The sequence below is a fragment of the Phocoena sinus genome, chromosome 10 (assembly GCF_008692025.1).
Source record: "Phocoena sinus isolate mPhoSin1 chromosome 10, mPhoSin1.pri, whole genome shotgun sequence".
NCBI classification, from domain to species: domain Eukaryota; kingdom Metazoa; phylum Chordata; class Mammalia; order Artiodactyla; family Phocoenidae; genus Phocoena; species Phocoena sinus.
The window spans coordinates 94,980,175-94,996,920 of NC_045772.1; the positions used below are offsets into that span (position 1 = coordinate 94,980,175).

Sequence of the window (16,746 nt, forward strand, 5' to 3'; positions counted from 1 at the left end):
ACACTTCCTTTCAGATACTGGACATAGCCCTGATTGTAAGAATTTCAGTTTTGGCAAGTAAAGAAAGATTTTTTTAAACGTGGGGTTTTTTCCCACTAGTGTAATCACCCCCAGAAAACCCAAATTAAGCTGTAGAGAATGAATAGTGCAGCTTCACAGCCAGGCTGCAGGAGGTTTATATCAATCCACATTTGTGTCATTCAGACTGAGAAAGAGGTAGCAGAGATTCTCCACTGCTTAAGATAGAGGAAAGACCCAGAGAACAATGGTGTAAAGGTTATACTTCCTAACCATTTTGTTATTCGTTTTTGCAATTTGAGCACAGCTCAGAGCTCTGCTGAAAAGACGAAGTGATTATCATTCATTTCTTCACCACCACCTCCCGCCCAGCCTCCCATTCATTTTCAGGCTCTCATCAGTTTTGACTAGGATTTTTAATACATGCTCCTGGCTGGAAGCAAGACCTGCCTTCTTCACACTTCAGCTAAGACCTCAGACATTTTCATCAGTGTCTTTCTAAAACATTGACCACATGGATCTCTCCTGCTAAAAAACTTTCACGGCTGTCTTCAAGCGCAGTGTCTGAATTACTTAGTGCCAGGCTTAACAATGTGGTACCTTTCTCCTTCAGATTATGCTCTCCTTTCTTTTTAGAATACATAATGCATACTAAACTAATGTATACTAAAGGGAAGAAACTAATAGAAAGTGAACAATTAAAAAATAAGCAGGGCTTCCCTGGTGGCGCAGTGGTTGAGAGTCCGCCTGCCGATGCAGGGGACACAGGTTCGTGCCCCGGTCCGGGAAGATCCCACATGCCGCGGAGCGGCTGGGCCCGTGAGCCATGGCCGCTGAGCCTGTGCGTCCGGAGCCTGTGCTCCGCAACCGGAGAGGCCACAACGATGAGAGGCCCGGGTACTGCAAAAAAAAAAAAAAAAAAGAGGAAGGAGGAAGGAGAGTTATCTCATTTATACCCATATCTATAAATATACATTTTAACTTGATGGCTTCCAAACTCATATCCTCCTGTCCAGACCCCAGAGTCCCAAACTGGCAAATCCCAATCATCTCTGGGCCATTCCCAGTGGCTTATTTTACAGACACTGCAAATTATCAAGATCCGATATGGAATTTCTTTCCCGTTTTTACAGATTGAGGCTTTCCTCATTCCATCTCAAGGAAAATGATTTTTCTCATTGGCACACCTGAATCTTCCTTGCTGCTTTCGTGTATTAGACATCATTTCAGATTAACTTGGTTTATATTTTGCCACAAAATGCCTTTCCCCGCATTTTAGAAATCCCTGAATTTAATTTCCCCCTAAATCAGGTCTCTGCTAGTCTTCGCCATCCTCGTAAACAGCTACACCTTCCGCACATGGCCTCGGGTCATTGATCTAGGAATCATTTTCCCTTGCTACGTTTCCCTACCCAATCCGTCAGCAAGTCCTGATGACACCGTTCCCAATGTCTCTTTCAGACTGCAGCACTACTCAGGGATGTGGGCTTTGGGGAGAAATCAGTTAGCGTCACTGAACCGACGGTTAAAGTTTGAAGGATGGGTATGAGGAAAGTTAAAAGGAGTTAAAACTGAGACCAATGGTGAAAGGGACTGAGCTGAGGAACAGACGTCTTCGTCTGAGTAGATAAAGATCAGCTCGGTGCTCTGTGACCACCTAGAGGGGAGGGATAGGGAGGGTGGGAGGGAGGGAGACGCAAGAGGGAAGAGATATGGGAACATACGTATATGTATACCTGATTCACTTTGTTATAAAGCAGAAACTAACGCACCATTGTAAAGCAACTATACTCCAATAAAGATGTTAAAAAAAAAAAGAAGTGAAACCAAGTGGCTGCTGATTGCTCGTGATGTAATGCTAAGCTGACTGTGTGGCTGAGAGGGCAAGGGGGAGGGGAAAGTGGGGCGGAGAGATCTCTTTAGAATAAGATCCTTACAGGCAGGATTTCTTTCAAGATCTTATTATACCCGAGGACATTTTAACTTCTTTAAGACTGTAGTATTTTGAAAAATGAAAGGGCCTAGAATATTACATGGAATATGTAATAATGAAGAGATTCATTTGGCAGTGGCAAAACAAGGCCCCCTCGTGTGCTATTAACAAATTCATGCATTAACCATTTCCAGAGGCAATGTCTTAAGTGACTCAGAGTAAATTCAGATCACCAGCAGGTTATACTCGCTTAGAACATTTCCCCTCCTGGCTGAGTGAGCACCCCAAGAAGTTATTTAATGAGGTGGTGCATTAATCAGCCATCTCCGGGTCTGTATTGCTCCCTGAGAAATGGACCTAATTGCCTAATAAATTTTTCTCAAATATTTCTTACCTCTACACAGGATATATCAAGAGGAATCACATGTCTTCAGCTGTTTACCTCAATCAACAAATATTTATTGATGAAATAAAGCTACATCAGGTGTGACTTGGCAATAACATAGCAGGCTGGCTGGCAAAAGGACAAATCAGAACATAATTTCCAGTAGAGTCATAGCAGGCCAATGAAAATTAGTTGTCAAGAGTAAGAGTAGGGTTTTCCTGGTGGTGCAGTGGTTGAGAGTCCGCCTGCCGATGCAGGGGCCATGGGTTCGTGCCCCGGTCTGGGAAGATCCCACATGCCACGGAGCGGCTGGGCCCGTGAGCCATGGCCGCTGAGCCTGCGCGTCCGGAGCCTGTGCTCCGCAACGGGAGAGGCCACAATAGTGAGAGGCCCGCGTACCGAAAAAAAAAAAAAAGAAAAAAAGAGTAACTAATACATGTGTATAATAATTTACAAATCTTGTCATCTACATATAGCTTATTTGATCTTCACAACAATCCTTGGAAGTGTTATATCTCCTAATTTATGGATGAGAAAACTGTGCCTGAGAGTTCAATGACTTTTCTAAGGTCACTGGCAAGCAGTATTTCCCCAAATACACTTCACTTCCTAAATTTTCCAATAACAGTACATTTTGGAGGTAGTATGTTATGTGGACAGCTTAGCGCTACACAGTATGATCGTGCCCTGGGAAGTTTCCCACCCAGTTAGTGCTCCAAAAACCAGAGAGGTGCGCAGACGGGCTCCCACAGGAGAATGCATTTCAAACATGGCTCCACTAGGTGGCAGTGAAGACCACCACTAGAAGCAAGTGTTTGTCACTACTATAGAGACATTTGGTCAAAGCAGGAAAGAGGAAAGAAGCAGAGCGGCACTATTCTTTCAGAGTTAGAAAAGCGTGCGTGTGTATATGCTTGCGTGCCTCCGTGTGTGTGCGTATGTTTGCAGGGCAGAGGAACTAAAAAATGAATAGAACTGTTACTGCATTCTATGCAGTTTCCCCTACTGCTGGTGGGTAGAACCAGAGTGAAAGAAAGACCTTGATATTTGGCACTTCAATACTCGGCTGTGTCCTCTAAACCCAGGCCTGCAATCCCACCCCTGGATTCTGGATGTCCAGTGAGGCATTACGTGACGTACAAAATTATCATTGTCATTTAGCGTAAAAGTGAGTGCTTTCTTCAGAGGAAGCATGTGTGAATTCAGTGCATGAATGTCTCTGGCTGTGCCTGCGGGCTGGTCTTTCTCCACAAGTGTACATAATCTGTTCGCTGGTAGAGAAACCAGCAACTTGCAGCGTCCTATGGGGAAAGGAACTCAATAGCTGAAGGAATCCAAGAAACCTTTGGTGCTTTCCTGTTCAGTAGTAATCAGCATTGCTACAGGTTAATTGCAAATTGTGGCCACTGGATAAAGAAGAGTTCTGGACTAGAGCATGCCATAGCAGAAAATATATGTGTCTGGGTTGGAATCCATCTTTGCCACGGAATGTTGTTTAGATGGCCATCCTAAGCCTTCTGAAAGTTAGAGGGGAAAAAAGGTTCCATTTGTCTGAATCTCTACCAGCTCTGGGGAAACCCCCAACCCATTGATCAAACCAGAGTTCCCATCAATTAGAACAGTGTTCTACTGGAGGAGACTCCTTTGCCATTGGGGGCAGCTGCTTTTCTTCTGGCACTGGGGGTAGATCAGGTGCTTTCTGGCCACACCTGGAAACAGTGAAGCGAGTCATGTGAAGAGCTTCTTCATACCCTGGGAGGGTGTCCAGGGAGGACGGCAGCTGGCTCAGGGAGCTGGGGGAGTGAGCCACGGCCAGGATTCTTCGAGCCGCAGGGCCAAACACTGACTGCAGGGCTGGAGAGGAAAGAAGGACTAGAGCTCAAGTAAACGCAGCGTCCACAGAAATCAGAGACTTACGGCACACTCAATCCCCTTTCATTTTAAACAAGTGTCCAAATTCATCATCACTCTTGGCCACAGATATTAGGAAAATCCTGTGAAGCTTGTTCAGAAACCAGCTTCACTCTTTGCTAGGAGATCCCATCTTCTCTGGATTCCTCCAATTCTAAAGTGGGCTCCCATATCTCACAAACCTGTCCTTTTCCCTTTACGGATTTGGACCCCTTTATACCAACACACTTAAGTTGCAGACTCCTTAGAAATAGTTGTTTCTGCCTACTTATCTTTTCCCCAAAATGACAGTGAGAAAAGAAAAGCAAGATAGGTGAACAACGTGCTATAGTGTTCTCTCTTTTCAAAATAAATGTCACAGGGTATAATTTATCACAGGGTATAAATATCACAAGGCCTGCTGTTCTGCCTTGTATTCACTCTCCAATTTTAGCAAAGAATATAATGCAAAGAAGAGAACAGAGGGAAATAAAGGAAGGTGTTTTATGATCATCCAGTGTTGGGTTTAATATCTAATGGTTTAAGACCTGGTGAATAAAGAAATTACACACAACTCATTTCTCTAAAGATAAAAAAAAAATTAGTATAGATAATAGAAAATGTACGTTTTCACAAAAATCTAAGACATTTTCGAAAAAGGGATACGTTCAGAGCTTCAAATGGTTTTATCAAAATAATTATTTATAAACTTGGGAATTCTTCCTGTAAGACATTTCCAATATTGTCTCCAACATTCCATTTCTTTCTTCACTCCATTATCTGACCATAAACTGAAAATACAGCATCCATGGGAGACCAGGTCACTGCACCATCAGGCTTTGGGAAATTAAAGCTGCCCTAAGTTTTAGAATCTTTAACGCTATTTGGTGAATGTTTTGACACCGTTGCACTGTCCTAAGCGATCGTTTAAACCTGGGTTCACCTCCCACGTCCTACGTCAGTGTACTCACAAGTGATGGTGCTCTGGAGAGTGTTGTCCTGGTCAAAAGCGATGACCGTCACTTCATAGGGTGGCCGGCCCTCGTCTTCCCCATTTTGCTGGTGACCCAGACAACAGCGGAAGCACATAGAAGTGAGACCACACAGGAGAAGCAGCGCCCCAATGACCACCAGCAACCTGTAAGGACCCCACCGAGCAGTGAGAGCTCTGTGGTCTGGCGTTTTTCCCAACTTTGGCGTAATCAGTCTTCAGTGTCTCCATTTTGATTTTTGTTTGAGTATTTTATAGAACGACTATCAGATTTTAATTCCCAGGTTTTCTCTTCACGTACACGCTTCCTTATTTTGCCAGCAAGACTAAGTCAGTTCACTAGAGCAATTCATGACAGATTTAAATGTGGTTTGGAGGGGCTACTTTTTACTGAAGTAATCTCCTCTCTGTGGCTTTCTCTAGAGCTGACCCTGAGAAAGTACACAATAATCCGTCTATGTTGGCCCAGGAGATGGTATTGAAACAGGAAATCCTGGTATATTGTCACACAGGTTAGTGATGGGGTAAAGAAGCTTTACTCCGAGATGCTAGGAAATAGGCTGGATGTCTCAGTTTCTTTTCTGCTGTCAATATATTTAAAAACTAAAATAAATAAATAAAAGTAATACCCCTGAGAAAAACTCCCTTTTAAACATCTTTCTGGGTAATATAGCTGAAACTTACCATATATACCAGAGATGTACCCAATCTGTGGTCAGGCAACTATGGAGAAAGAATAAAGGTTTGTTTGCAATAAAAATATAGTCAATGCCTGTTATAATTCCAGAATCAGAAATACAAGTTACAATGTATGATACCTTGTTATAATAAAAGCATCACAGGTTATATTAACTTCGATGTAACCAGCTGAATCTATTATGAAATGGGATGCCTTCAGTAGTGATTTATACTATAGATGGCATTGTGTAAGTCATTATGAAACAGACTAAACTAGTGATCATGAAAATAATGTTAACAGAACCTGTAACCATGACCATTGTAAACAGTTTTGATGACAATTACCAAGAAAGAACTTTCAATGCAAGTTTACAAAGAGTGGAAATAAATGTGAAAGTTAAGGTTTGTATATATTTGAGGTCAATAAAATTTAAACATAAAGAAAATTTCAGTTATAAGCGTGATAGTTTGTAATTTATGTTTTGCAAGTTTTTGCAAAAAGGGCCACCATATAAACAACAAGGTCCTACTATATAGCTCAGGGAACTATACACAATATCCTGTAATTATCCATAATGAAAAAGAATATGAAAAAGAATATATATATATATGAATCACTTTGCTATACATCAGAAACTAGCACATCACAACACTGTAAATCAACTATACTTCAAGAAAAAAATAAAAAGCAGAAAAAATAAAAAAGGGCCACCATAAAACCATAAAAACTCCCACCGTAAAAAGGGCTTTAAATTTTCACATCCAGGATCAAGACAGATAAGCATATCCATTGAGGCCAAACAAGGAGGGGGGAGAAAATGTAGAAACCGACTTCCTCATGACAAAAGCTAATTAAATATTCTGAATGAGCTAGGGCAATTATCAAGTTTCTCTACAGAATGAAGAAAATATGGATTGCAAGGGAGAAGGAGTGTGGGATAAGCTGGGGAGTGTGAAGGGGAGGGGAAGGAAAATATTTGTTTGTCACTGAAGATGAATACATTTACTACTTTATGATCTAGTGATCTGTTGAAATCCACTTCTATGTCCTCTCTGTTTGCACAGTTGTAGATCATGCAGTTTTCTTTTTCACTGAACAGTGTCTCTAGGTGTTCTCACATTCCCTGTTTGTTCAAAGCCCCTTCCAGTTCTACAATGTTACAATTCTGATTCTATTAAAAATAACCCTCCTATGGTGGTAGGTGTCTAAAACCGCAGAGAGCTCGTGGCAAGTTACCAAGGCCATCACCATTTCCTTTGGGTTTAACAGACTTGGCTGTAGGGAAACTCTTCCTGTGGCTAAATATGTGTTTTCCTTCAGCCTAAGTAAGTCTTTTCATTCAAATTGTCCCTGCTTTCTTAAATAATTTACCTCCAAGAGGAATGAATCTCTTCCCTTTTTATCTTTGTGTCCTCTGTGTCTACATAGGACTTAATTGTGACAGGTTTAGATTGAGGGATAACTACCTCAAACTGATAGCTGAATGAAGTCTGCAATAAATATTAACATGCCCTGAAAAATAGGAAACACTTTGCAGATTTGAAATGGTGGTGCTACGTTGGCAATCACCCAAGTATATCTTCGTGTCAGTAGTGAATCCTGTCTGTCTCGGTGACTCACTGAGAGGCTTGGGAAAGAAAATCTTTTGCAAATCACTGTGACTGTATAAACTGAGATTAAGTCTGCTGTTTTGACAGGAAGATTGGCTTTGGAAAAACGCCATCAGCAGTGTTATCTTGAGTACTTAGGATGACACGAACACCTGTTTTTGGATAACCTGTCTTTGAGATTAGTGGGTTGATGCCATTTAAGTAGAAATAAGGGAAGTCAGAGATATCTAATGACATTTTGACCCTGTTTTGGGTGTTGATGTTTGTGTCTGTCTCGCTTTCCTCCCTGTGTGGACTCTCAGATACTTACTGTTCGGGAGTGACACAATTCTCCTCACATCTTGCCCGAGGAAGCTGTAGGAAGGGAAACAATCTCAGACAGGGAAATGGTCTCATCTGCTGCGCTCAGCGGCCTGTGAGTCATCCCTCGTGACTGCGCTGTCAGGTCAGTTGGTGACAGCAGGGCAAATACAAGGACAAGGTCATGGGGTCAGTCAGGTTTCAGACTGTTTTCATCTCTCCTATACCTGATCTTTATTAAATTCACAGTGGGAAAACCTGGAAGAGCAAATACCTCATCTGTTTTGGTTTTGGTTTTTTGGTGGTGGGTGAGCATCACCGCCTCTGTGAATGAGAGGCAGCATTTATACCGATTTGTTTGTCCTAGAAATTTCCTGATCTGTCTCTCAGGAAACAGTTCTTGTTCTCCTAATTCTCTATCAGTTAGAAATCGAATTCAACCCCACCGCTCTCCTTTATTCCCTCCGCACCGTACAAGAGAAGAAGGGGGGAAAAGGAGGGGAAAAACTTATTGACTGAATAGCTACTCTATGCCAACCAGATTGCCAAGAATTTTTAACATTTCGTCACAATAGCCATGCTGGTGGGTACATTATTTTGAAACGTTAAGAGACTAAGGCATAGAGGTTTGAGTAACATGACCAGCTGCATACAGCTATTGAATTGGCCAGAATTCAGATCAGACTCTCTCATGTATACGTGTGGAATGAATCACTAGAACCAGGGACAAGTCTGCTCTAACAGCTGTTGACATTGCTGTCAGGTCCCTTCTACTCCCAAAAAAGGAATGTCCCACTCCTTCTTTTACCTTATATTTCAGTTGACTTTCTCCTTCAAAAACCTCTCTAGGTAAACTTCTGTTCTAGAAACTGTCTCTCTCTTCCAATAACTTGGATGACTTGATATTTCAGGAAATCAACAACAAAGGCCACAAAGTTACTCTAAAAAGAGGCAAGAATTTGTACTTATTGGGAGTTTGAGGGGAGGGTGGAGGCAGGCAGGGGACACACCTGCATATGACATTGGGTGAAAAGGATTTGTAAAAGAACAAACAGCTTGTCTCTGCAGAAGACATTTGAGAAACTCCTGGTTTTGGTTTAATTTAAAATAATTGGCCACTAAGGATGACAAAGTATGTGTTTCCTCAACCCACCCCTGGTACTTCGCTTTGTCTTCTTGACTAAAGTTTAAAAAAAGCCTAAAGTGCTCAGCGGATAAAACTCCTCTTTTCAGGCCTGTTGCAAAAAGAGAAGAAACGAGAAAAGAAAGGAAGGGAACGACAAGGAGGAGAAGAAGCAGTAAAAAGAAAATACAAGAAAAAGCAAGAAAAGGCTATGGTTTCAGACATTCCGTTAACTGGTATATAGGAAGTAAAGTAGCACCCTCCCTGTTAGGAGTTGTTCAGGAATCTGAAACCGGCCCATTTCTTCATTTGCTTTTCTTCTTAATGGATTTCATATCTGTGTAAACTTCCCCTTGAAAGTGATCCAGAATTCCTCAGTCCAATGACTCTTTCTCAGCTAATGAGTTACTCAGAAACTTCTCCTTCTCAGTGGCGAGAAATAAAAAGTGCAAAGTATTTTAAAAGAGTTTTCTTTCTCAACTTATCTCTGATCCAGAGGCACCTAAACTGCTAGAGTAGTATTAGGGCTGATATGGGAAACACTATTTAGGGGAATTATGTACTTGGTTTTAATAATTTACTTGGATTTTTTTTTTTTTTGGCCATGCCACGCAGCTTGTGGGACCTTAGTTCTCTGCCCAGGGATCGAACCCGTGCCCCCTGCAGTGGAAGTGTGGAGTCCTAACGACTGGACCACCAGGGAATTCCCAGTAACTTACTTGGGTTTTTGAGGGATAGGTGAGTTGTTAAAGATAGAAGAGATGTTAAAAGAGAGAAATATACATGCGACACTTCTAAACTGCCATTGCTCTCCTACTAGTATATATGTCCTTCTTTTCACTGAAGTCATCAATCCCACATGCACTATATGTAACCCTATAATACTAAGGGAACATTCCAGTTATTCTTTTCCCTACCATCCCTTTGGTTCTATATATGTCTTCCCCCCTCATTCATTTCTCTCCAGGTTCTTCTGAGAGTTGATTTATCTGAGAAACAGAGGTCTTATGCCTACGTTTTCACGACTCACCTGGATGAAATATACCAGGGCAGAAGCCATCAGGGCTCGGGATTGCACTCTCATCGGGCTGGGCTCCTACTTCTCCAGGTCACGCACTGGGCGTCTGTTGCCTCCTTTCCATGCTCTGTGCCATATCTGACTTCTTGACCTAGAGGACCTAAGGAGAGAAACTCTTCTCAGCAATAAATTCGTTTTTCCTCCTCTCTCTTTCTCTTCTCTTACTCCCTCGGGCTGTTATTTTCTGTGGTTTTTCTCTCCCCTTTCATCCTAGCTTCTTTCTCTATTTCTATTCCTGGTTTTAAGGTCTCCACGTTTGCTTCCCTGTGTCTTCTCTTCTTCCATTCTACTCTTAGCCCTTTCTAGATGTCTTTAAACTTCTCACAGTGCCTCCAAAAAGAAGACGTTCAGGAAGGACACATCAGTCCTGTGAATTAGATATTTTTCTAGGCAGTGCTGAGAAACCGGACTTGAAGGAGGATCAAAGGCACGTTGAGGGTGACCACATAAGTTCTCTTCTCCATCAGAAAAGGAGTAATATTCTTGGTCCTTCACCCAAGCACTCCAGGGTGACGGTTGCCAGTTGAAAGTCACCCTGCCAATCTCCATTCACTCCCCTCTCCGTGTGATTAGCCCGCCTCTCTTGCTCTCCCCTTCAGTATGCAGGCCTCGCCTTCACTATGTTGATAATCAACTCTCCTGGTTCTGGGTCATTTATTCCTAGACACTGGAGTAGGGCTGAGAAGTTGCCAAATGAACTGGAAAGCTATAGCGTCTTTGGAGAAAGCAGGTGGGGAGATTAGGATTTCTGGGTGCTGTCCATGAAATAACCCTCCACCCTGGCTTCAATTCCCATTGAAATAGTTAGAGACATTTTTAAAACAAGATTCAAGATCTATATATCTCTCTCACTCTCTGTCTTTCTCATATAATGTAAAGTCAGAGCAAAAATAAGCACACATGGAAAGGACATAGAAAATTTGTAAAGACGTACCTCTATAGGAACAAATGAATTCTGTATAAATGATGTATGCTTAAGCCAGTAATCTTTTAATTAATACAAAGTATTAAAATTTTTTAAAATACAAAGTCTTTCATAAGAAAATCGGACATTTGTTTACAGGGATCTATCTTATAAACATTGGGAAAAAAACAACTTTCAGATGCTAACTCTGAAAATCTGATTTTACTGAGTTGTTGAGGGGAGACCCTTGGGCGGGGTTGATTCTAAAAGCCCTCCCACCGCATAACAATGTGATATGAGAACGGAGAATATAAACTTAATTTTATTTCTTAGCTAAGGAAATCAAATAGTGAGAGAAAAATCTGGTATGATACTGGTGATTCAAAATCATTCATTTCCAAAAATAAATGAACACTACATTATATTTGTAAATGTAAGAGTACTTTCCAAATTTTAGCAGAAAACTTGGCCAGGTAGGAGGTATTTTACAGGGTAAGAGAGCAGAATTCTAATCTAGACCCTCCACTAAATTATTATATAATTTCTTCAGTTCTCAGTGTTCCCATTCATTAAATAGGAGTGGAATGCCCACTGGACCTGCCCTAGATGGTGCTTTATGTTGCATCATGAAGGCATTTTGATTGGAATATTTCTAGTCAGAGTGTCATGTACCTGTTCATATAGCATCATTAACCTTGCCCTTCTCTTTCTCTTGTCAGACAGGCAGTAGGGCATCATGGCTAAGAATCCAGCTTGGTTGTCTGGGATTAAATACAGTACTTACTTGGTCACTTATTAGGTGTGGGATCTTAGGCAAGTTATTACATCTCTCTGTTGGCTTAGTTCCATCCTATATAAAATGGATAAAATGTTACTTCATACACTTATAGAGATTAACTATGTTAATGTGTATGAAATACATATCCTAGTCCTGATATAACAAGTATTTTGTAAGTGTTAACTAAGATTGCCTTGATTTCCACTCAAGTTTACTAGTAACTTTTCCCTTCAATATGCTGGTAACTGATGTCCTCCTGCGTTTCATGTGTATTGTTACCATGACCTTGTTTTAGCTGTCCTAGCATTCCCGTTCTTGAGTATTTCCCCTTGCTATCCCGGCCCTCTCTTCTCCCAGTCATGCCAGCCTTCACCTGCATGAACAGGTTTGCCCATTAACATGACTTTTTTCCCCCAATTGCACTTTCTTGCCATGTGATTGCCATCATCTCTTTGCCCTCCAGCTTCTTAACAGGTTAGAACAAAATGGAATTCTGTTAATGACCTTCCTGTTACTTTTCTTTCTTAGAATTACTACTGCCCCTTGCCCTCCCCCCACCCCTCCCTCCACTGGATTAATCCCAGGAGAAAGAGAACTTATTGTTTATCCTAATGGAAGTGATTATGCCTGTGGCAGTTTTAACTCTGAGCTCAGTCCCTATCAAAACATCCATGTAGGGAACGATGAGACAGGAGAGAGGATTAGGGTGGGAAGACTGAAGAGGTCCACACTGGAAGGGCAGGTGCCTGAGGTAGAGGGGAATGAACTCATTACAACCCTACACAATCTTGTGGTTCCATTACGCTTGTGAATCATTAGCTTGTACCCAGGTTGTTAAGAACATGGAGTGGAACCAATGGAGAGTACTGTACCAAAGCCTTTTCACCTATGCTTCAGGGAATTGTTATACAACAGTGATAACAAGTGGGGCGAAAGAATTTCTTACTTCTGGTTCCTTTGATTATTCTCCTTTTGACCTTGCCTAGGTCAGGTGACTCACTGCAGGTTCCCTTCTTCTCTGTGCTTCAATGAAATAGAGGCTAGGACTATTATTACTCTGAGGCACCAAGAGTGAGCTATGAAGAGCTGACAGTGGGTTGGACCACAGCCATGGCTTCAAAAATAGATAATACGGCAGGAGAAACCAGTTTTAACTTGCATCTACTGGAAGCTCCACTAGGAAGACATAAAATAATAGTGTCTCTACTTTATGAACCATGATTGCAGCCTACGGTTTTTTTTGGCCATACCACACGACATGTGGGATTTAGTTCCCAGACTATGGATAGAATCTGTACCCCTGCAGTGGGAGCTCAGAATCTTAACCGTTGGACTGCCAGGGAAGTCCTAGATTTTTTTTTTTTTCATTTTGTTTAAGCAGCCTAAGTATTGAGTGGGAACCTCAGAGGCACTGAAAGTCAGTGATAGGATTAGATTTAAGGAATTTTACAAAACAGGAGGATTAAGATTATCACAGAATTATTAACTTTATATACCATGTAACACATTACCACAAATTACGTAAGCAGCAATGTAAAATGACGCACATTTTTATCTCACAGTATCTGCAGGTCAGAAGTGTGGGCACACCTAATTTGGGTCCCTTGCTTAAGGTCTCACAAGGCTACCATCCAGGTGTCTGCTGGGTTGTATTCTCATCTAAAGGCTTAACTGGGGAAGGATTCATTTCCGGGCTTCCCTAGGCAGAATTCATTTCTCTGTGGCTGTAAGATTCATGTAAGCTGTTTCTTTAAATACAACCAGGGAGAGAGAGAGAGGGAGAGGGAGCGCACAGGGAGAGATCCATACTTTAGTGAGATAGGCACTACACCTTATGTAACCACATATATGTGATCACGTACATTACATCACCTCTGCTGCACTCCAAGCCACAGATCCCACCCACAGTCCAGAGGAGATTACACAGGCAGGGATAACGAGAACCGCTTAAGGTCTGTCAAGTCTGTCCAGCTATCTGCCACGTAAAAATTGTAGAAATTATTCCCATGGATGTTTCAAAAACAGAAGAAACCCAAATGTCCCTCAGTGAATGAATGGATAAAGAAAATGTGGTATACCTATGCAGTGGTATATTATTCAGCCTTAAAAAGGAAGGAAATTCTGACACATACCACAACATGGATGAACCTTAAAGATATTATGCCAAGTGAAATAGGTCAGACACAAAAGGACACATACCATATGCTTTCACTTGTATAAGGTCCCTGCTGTAGTCAAATTCACAGAGGCAGAAAGTAGGGTGGTAGTTTCCAGGATCTGGGAGGACAAAGGAATGGGGAGTTGTATTAGTCAGGGTTTTCCAGGGAAATGAAAACAATAGAATTTGTATATATATAGAGAAAGGGATTTATTGTAAGTAATTGACTCATTTAATTATGGAGGCCGGCAAGTCCAAATCTGTAGTGTGGGCTGGCAGACTCAAGACCTAGGAGAGCCAATGGTGCAGTTCCAGTCCAAAGGCTGTCTCCTGGAGAATTTTTTTCTTTTTTGGAGAAAGGGTAGTTTTTTGTTCTGTTCAGGCTTTCAACTGATTGGATGAAACCCACTCACATGAGAAATCTGCTTTACTCTACTGATTAAAATGGTAATCTCATCCAAAAACGCCCCTGCAGAAACACTCAGAAGAATGTTTGACCAAATATCTAGGCACGCTGTGACCCAGTCAAGTTGACACATAAAATCAACCGTCAGGGCTTCCCTGGTGGCGCAGTGGTTGAGAGTCCGCCTGCCGATGCAGGGGACACGGGTTCGTGCCCCGGTGTGGGAGGATCCCACATGCCGCGGAGCGGCTGGGCCCGTGAGCCATGGCCACTGAGCCTGCGCGTCCGGAGCCTGTTGCTCCGCAACGGGAGAGGCCACAACAGTGAGAGGCCCGCGTACCGCAAAAAAAAAAAAAAAAAAAAATCAACCGTCATAGGAGCTATTGTTTAATGGATACAGAGTTTTAGTTGGAGAAGATGAAAAACGTTCTGGAGATGGATAATGGTAAAAATTTTATGTTATGTAAGTTTTACCACAATAAAAAAAGAGAGGAATAGCTTAACACCTATAGGCTAGAATAGCAAAAGGCAAAATATGGCCATGTTGAGGGGCTAGATCACCCAGAAGATGGTGACTGGTCTAGTTTTCACACTGTCCGTGTTGTGACACTTCTGCATGAGCTTCTGGTTGGAGGGACATCAAGAAAAGATTTGAGGGTGCCCCTGATGTGGGTATCCTCTACTGCATACCACATTTAAAGTCTACTATGAAGTGGATATGCTCTGCCTTGGTGATCTGAAAAGTCTCTCACTGAATCCTTTGAGAGAGATTCATACTGCGTTTATAATATCACTTAGAAGAAGATACCTATGTCTTTTTTTTTTTGATACCTATGTCTTTTATGATCTGGTATAATTGAAAGAACAGTGAACTGAGTTCTTGTCTAGCATCAGGTAGAAAAGAGATATTCAGTAAACCACTTAAATTTGGGGGACTTTAGTTCCACTTTCTCAAAATAAAAGAATTGAGATAGAATTTTCTCAGATTTCTTTGTAGTTTAAAAATCCAGTTTATGCTGGTGATGTCTTCACAATTAAGAAGCTCGTGTTAACTGTCAACTGTCTGTAGAATAGTGGCACAATTAGTATGGTATGCTAGGGTGGTAGAAAAGAATGAGATGTCCTTAATAGAAGGGGATCTATCCTTACTTTTAAAGGGCTTATAATTTAGTTGGAGAAATGGAATAATATTAATGAAGTTGAAAATCAATACAATGCATGTTAGAGTATATAAAATGAGGGGAGAAAAAGAAACTGATCATGACAATCCGACCTGTAGGTGTTAGGGTGAGAGGATGTTTTAAATATCCTGAAAAATTTTTTTAAATTTAAAAAAAAATTTTTTTAAAGGAAAAAATAATTGTTTTCGAAGGAAGTATAGGACTTGTAGAGCTCACCACCAAGTCCTGGACTGCTTAGGAAGATTCCTGTGAGTGTTGACCCAAAGGACAATGGATGATTATGCTCTCCTGGGTCTCCTGGGTGAAGTGTGGGGGTGAATATCAGAGATCTGGGCGATCTAGCTCCATCTTAGGCCTTCTGTAAGGAATGTATTTCTTTCTGGTCTTGTGTCTTTCCTTGGGTATTTTAACTACATACTCACATGCATCCTTCTGAGATACTTCTTCCTATAAAAAGCTATGAGGATGTGATGGGCTCACAAGAAATATGTGTCATGTCCATTTCCTCAACAAGGGTACCTATATGTCTCATCTTAATCCACTAGAATATTGATGGCATCTGAAATAGCGTCGTTGTGGGAAATGATTAAGTGTCCACTTCACTGTGGTATCATTTCAGTATTTATTAATCATCATTAAAATAATTTCCTGAGGACTTCCCTGGTGGCGCAGTGGTTGAGAGTCCGCCTGCCGATGCAGGGGACGCGGGATCGTGCCCCGGTTTGGGAAGATCCCACATGCCACGGAGCGGCTGGGCCCGTGAGCCATGGCCGCTGAGCCTGCATGCCCGGAGCCTGTGCTCCTCAATGGGAGAGGCCACAGCAGTGGGAGGCCCGTGTGCCACAAAAATAATAATAATAATAATAATTTCCTGAGATCCTATTTATGTGAAAGTCCCCATGGCAAATGCAGTTATGCATCTAATCTTGCTTCCTGGCACTCACAATCAAGGGAGGTGGTGTGGGGCTTGAGGGATAAAGGTAAGTAACATTGATTTGTTACAAGCTGATTGGACTAGGATATATTTGTGAGCTGCTGAGCCTCCTCTGTGATCTGTCTCATAGAGTAGCACTTTAAGTGATCAACTATTTTCAGTTTGGCCTCAGATTCCCTGCACAGAAAAGGGGAATAAAAAAAATTTAGGGAGGAGGAGAGAAACGGAATCCTAATTAGTCTTTCATTTTGGTGAAAAATTATTACTGGTGAAAACTACTCATTTTCCTAATAGTTTCCTAGACTTTGTTTATTTACATATTTTTCTCCAATCTTTTATGTATTCCCTTCTCTTTATTTTTCTCCTGGTATAGTTTAAAGC

The 16,746-nt window shown here is 41.6% G+C and overlaps 1 protein-coding gene across 4 annotated transcripts; it reads right to left on the minus strand.

Moving 5' to 3' along the window:
- Positions 1–2,689: 2,689 nt before the first annotated feature.
- TMEM52B (transmembrane protein 52B) lies at positions 2,690–10,579 on the minus strand. Of its 4 annotated transcripts, XM_032647185.1 has the most exons (6): positions 10,333–10,579; positions 9,960–10,107; positions 7,817–7,860; positions 5,902–5,940; positions 5,198–5,364; positions 2,690–4,190 (listed from the first exon to the last, which is right to left on the minus strand). In XM_032647185.1, the coding sequence occupies exons 2-6, from the start codon at positions 10,011–10,013 to the stop codon at positions 3,946–3,948; spliced, it is 549 nt and encodes a 182-aa protein (XP_032503076.1). In that variant the 5' UTR covers positions 10,014–10,107; positions 10,333–10,579; the 3' UTR covers positions 2,690–3,945. The 4 variants fall into 4 exon arrangements, with proteins under 4 accessions (XP_032503076.1, XP_032503075.1, XP_032503078.1 ...); XM_032647184.1 differs by having other exon boundaries at positions 9,960–10,579; XM_032647187.1 differs by having other exon boundaries at positions 7,817–7,944; positions 9,960–10,579.
- Positions 10,580–16,746: the final 6,167 nt, after the last annotated feature.

Excerpts from the sequence above, each read along its gene's own strand:
- TMEM52B (XM_032647185.1), bottom strand. The coding sequence starts at position 10,013 with ATGAGAGTGCAATCCCGAGCCCTGATGGCTTCTGCCCTGGTATATTTC. Across the intron at positions 7,861-9,959 it reads CCCTGGTATATTTCATCCAG|CTTCCTCGGGCAAGATGTGA; the intron begins GTGAGTCGTGAA and ends CCCTTCCTACAG. Across the intron at positions 5,941-7,816 it reads AATTGTGTCACTCCCGAACA|TTGCCTGACCACAGATTGGG; the intron begins GTAAGTATCTGA and ends CTTTCTCCATAG.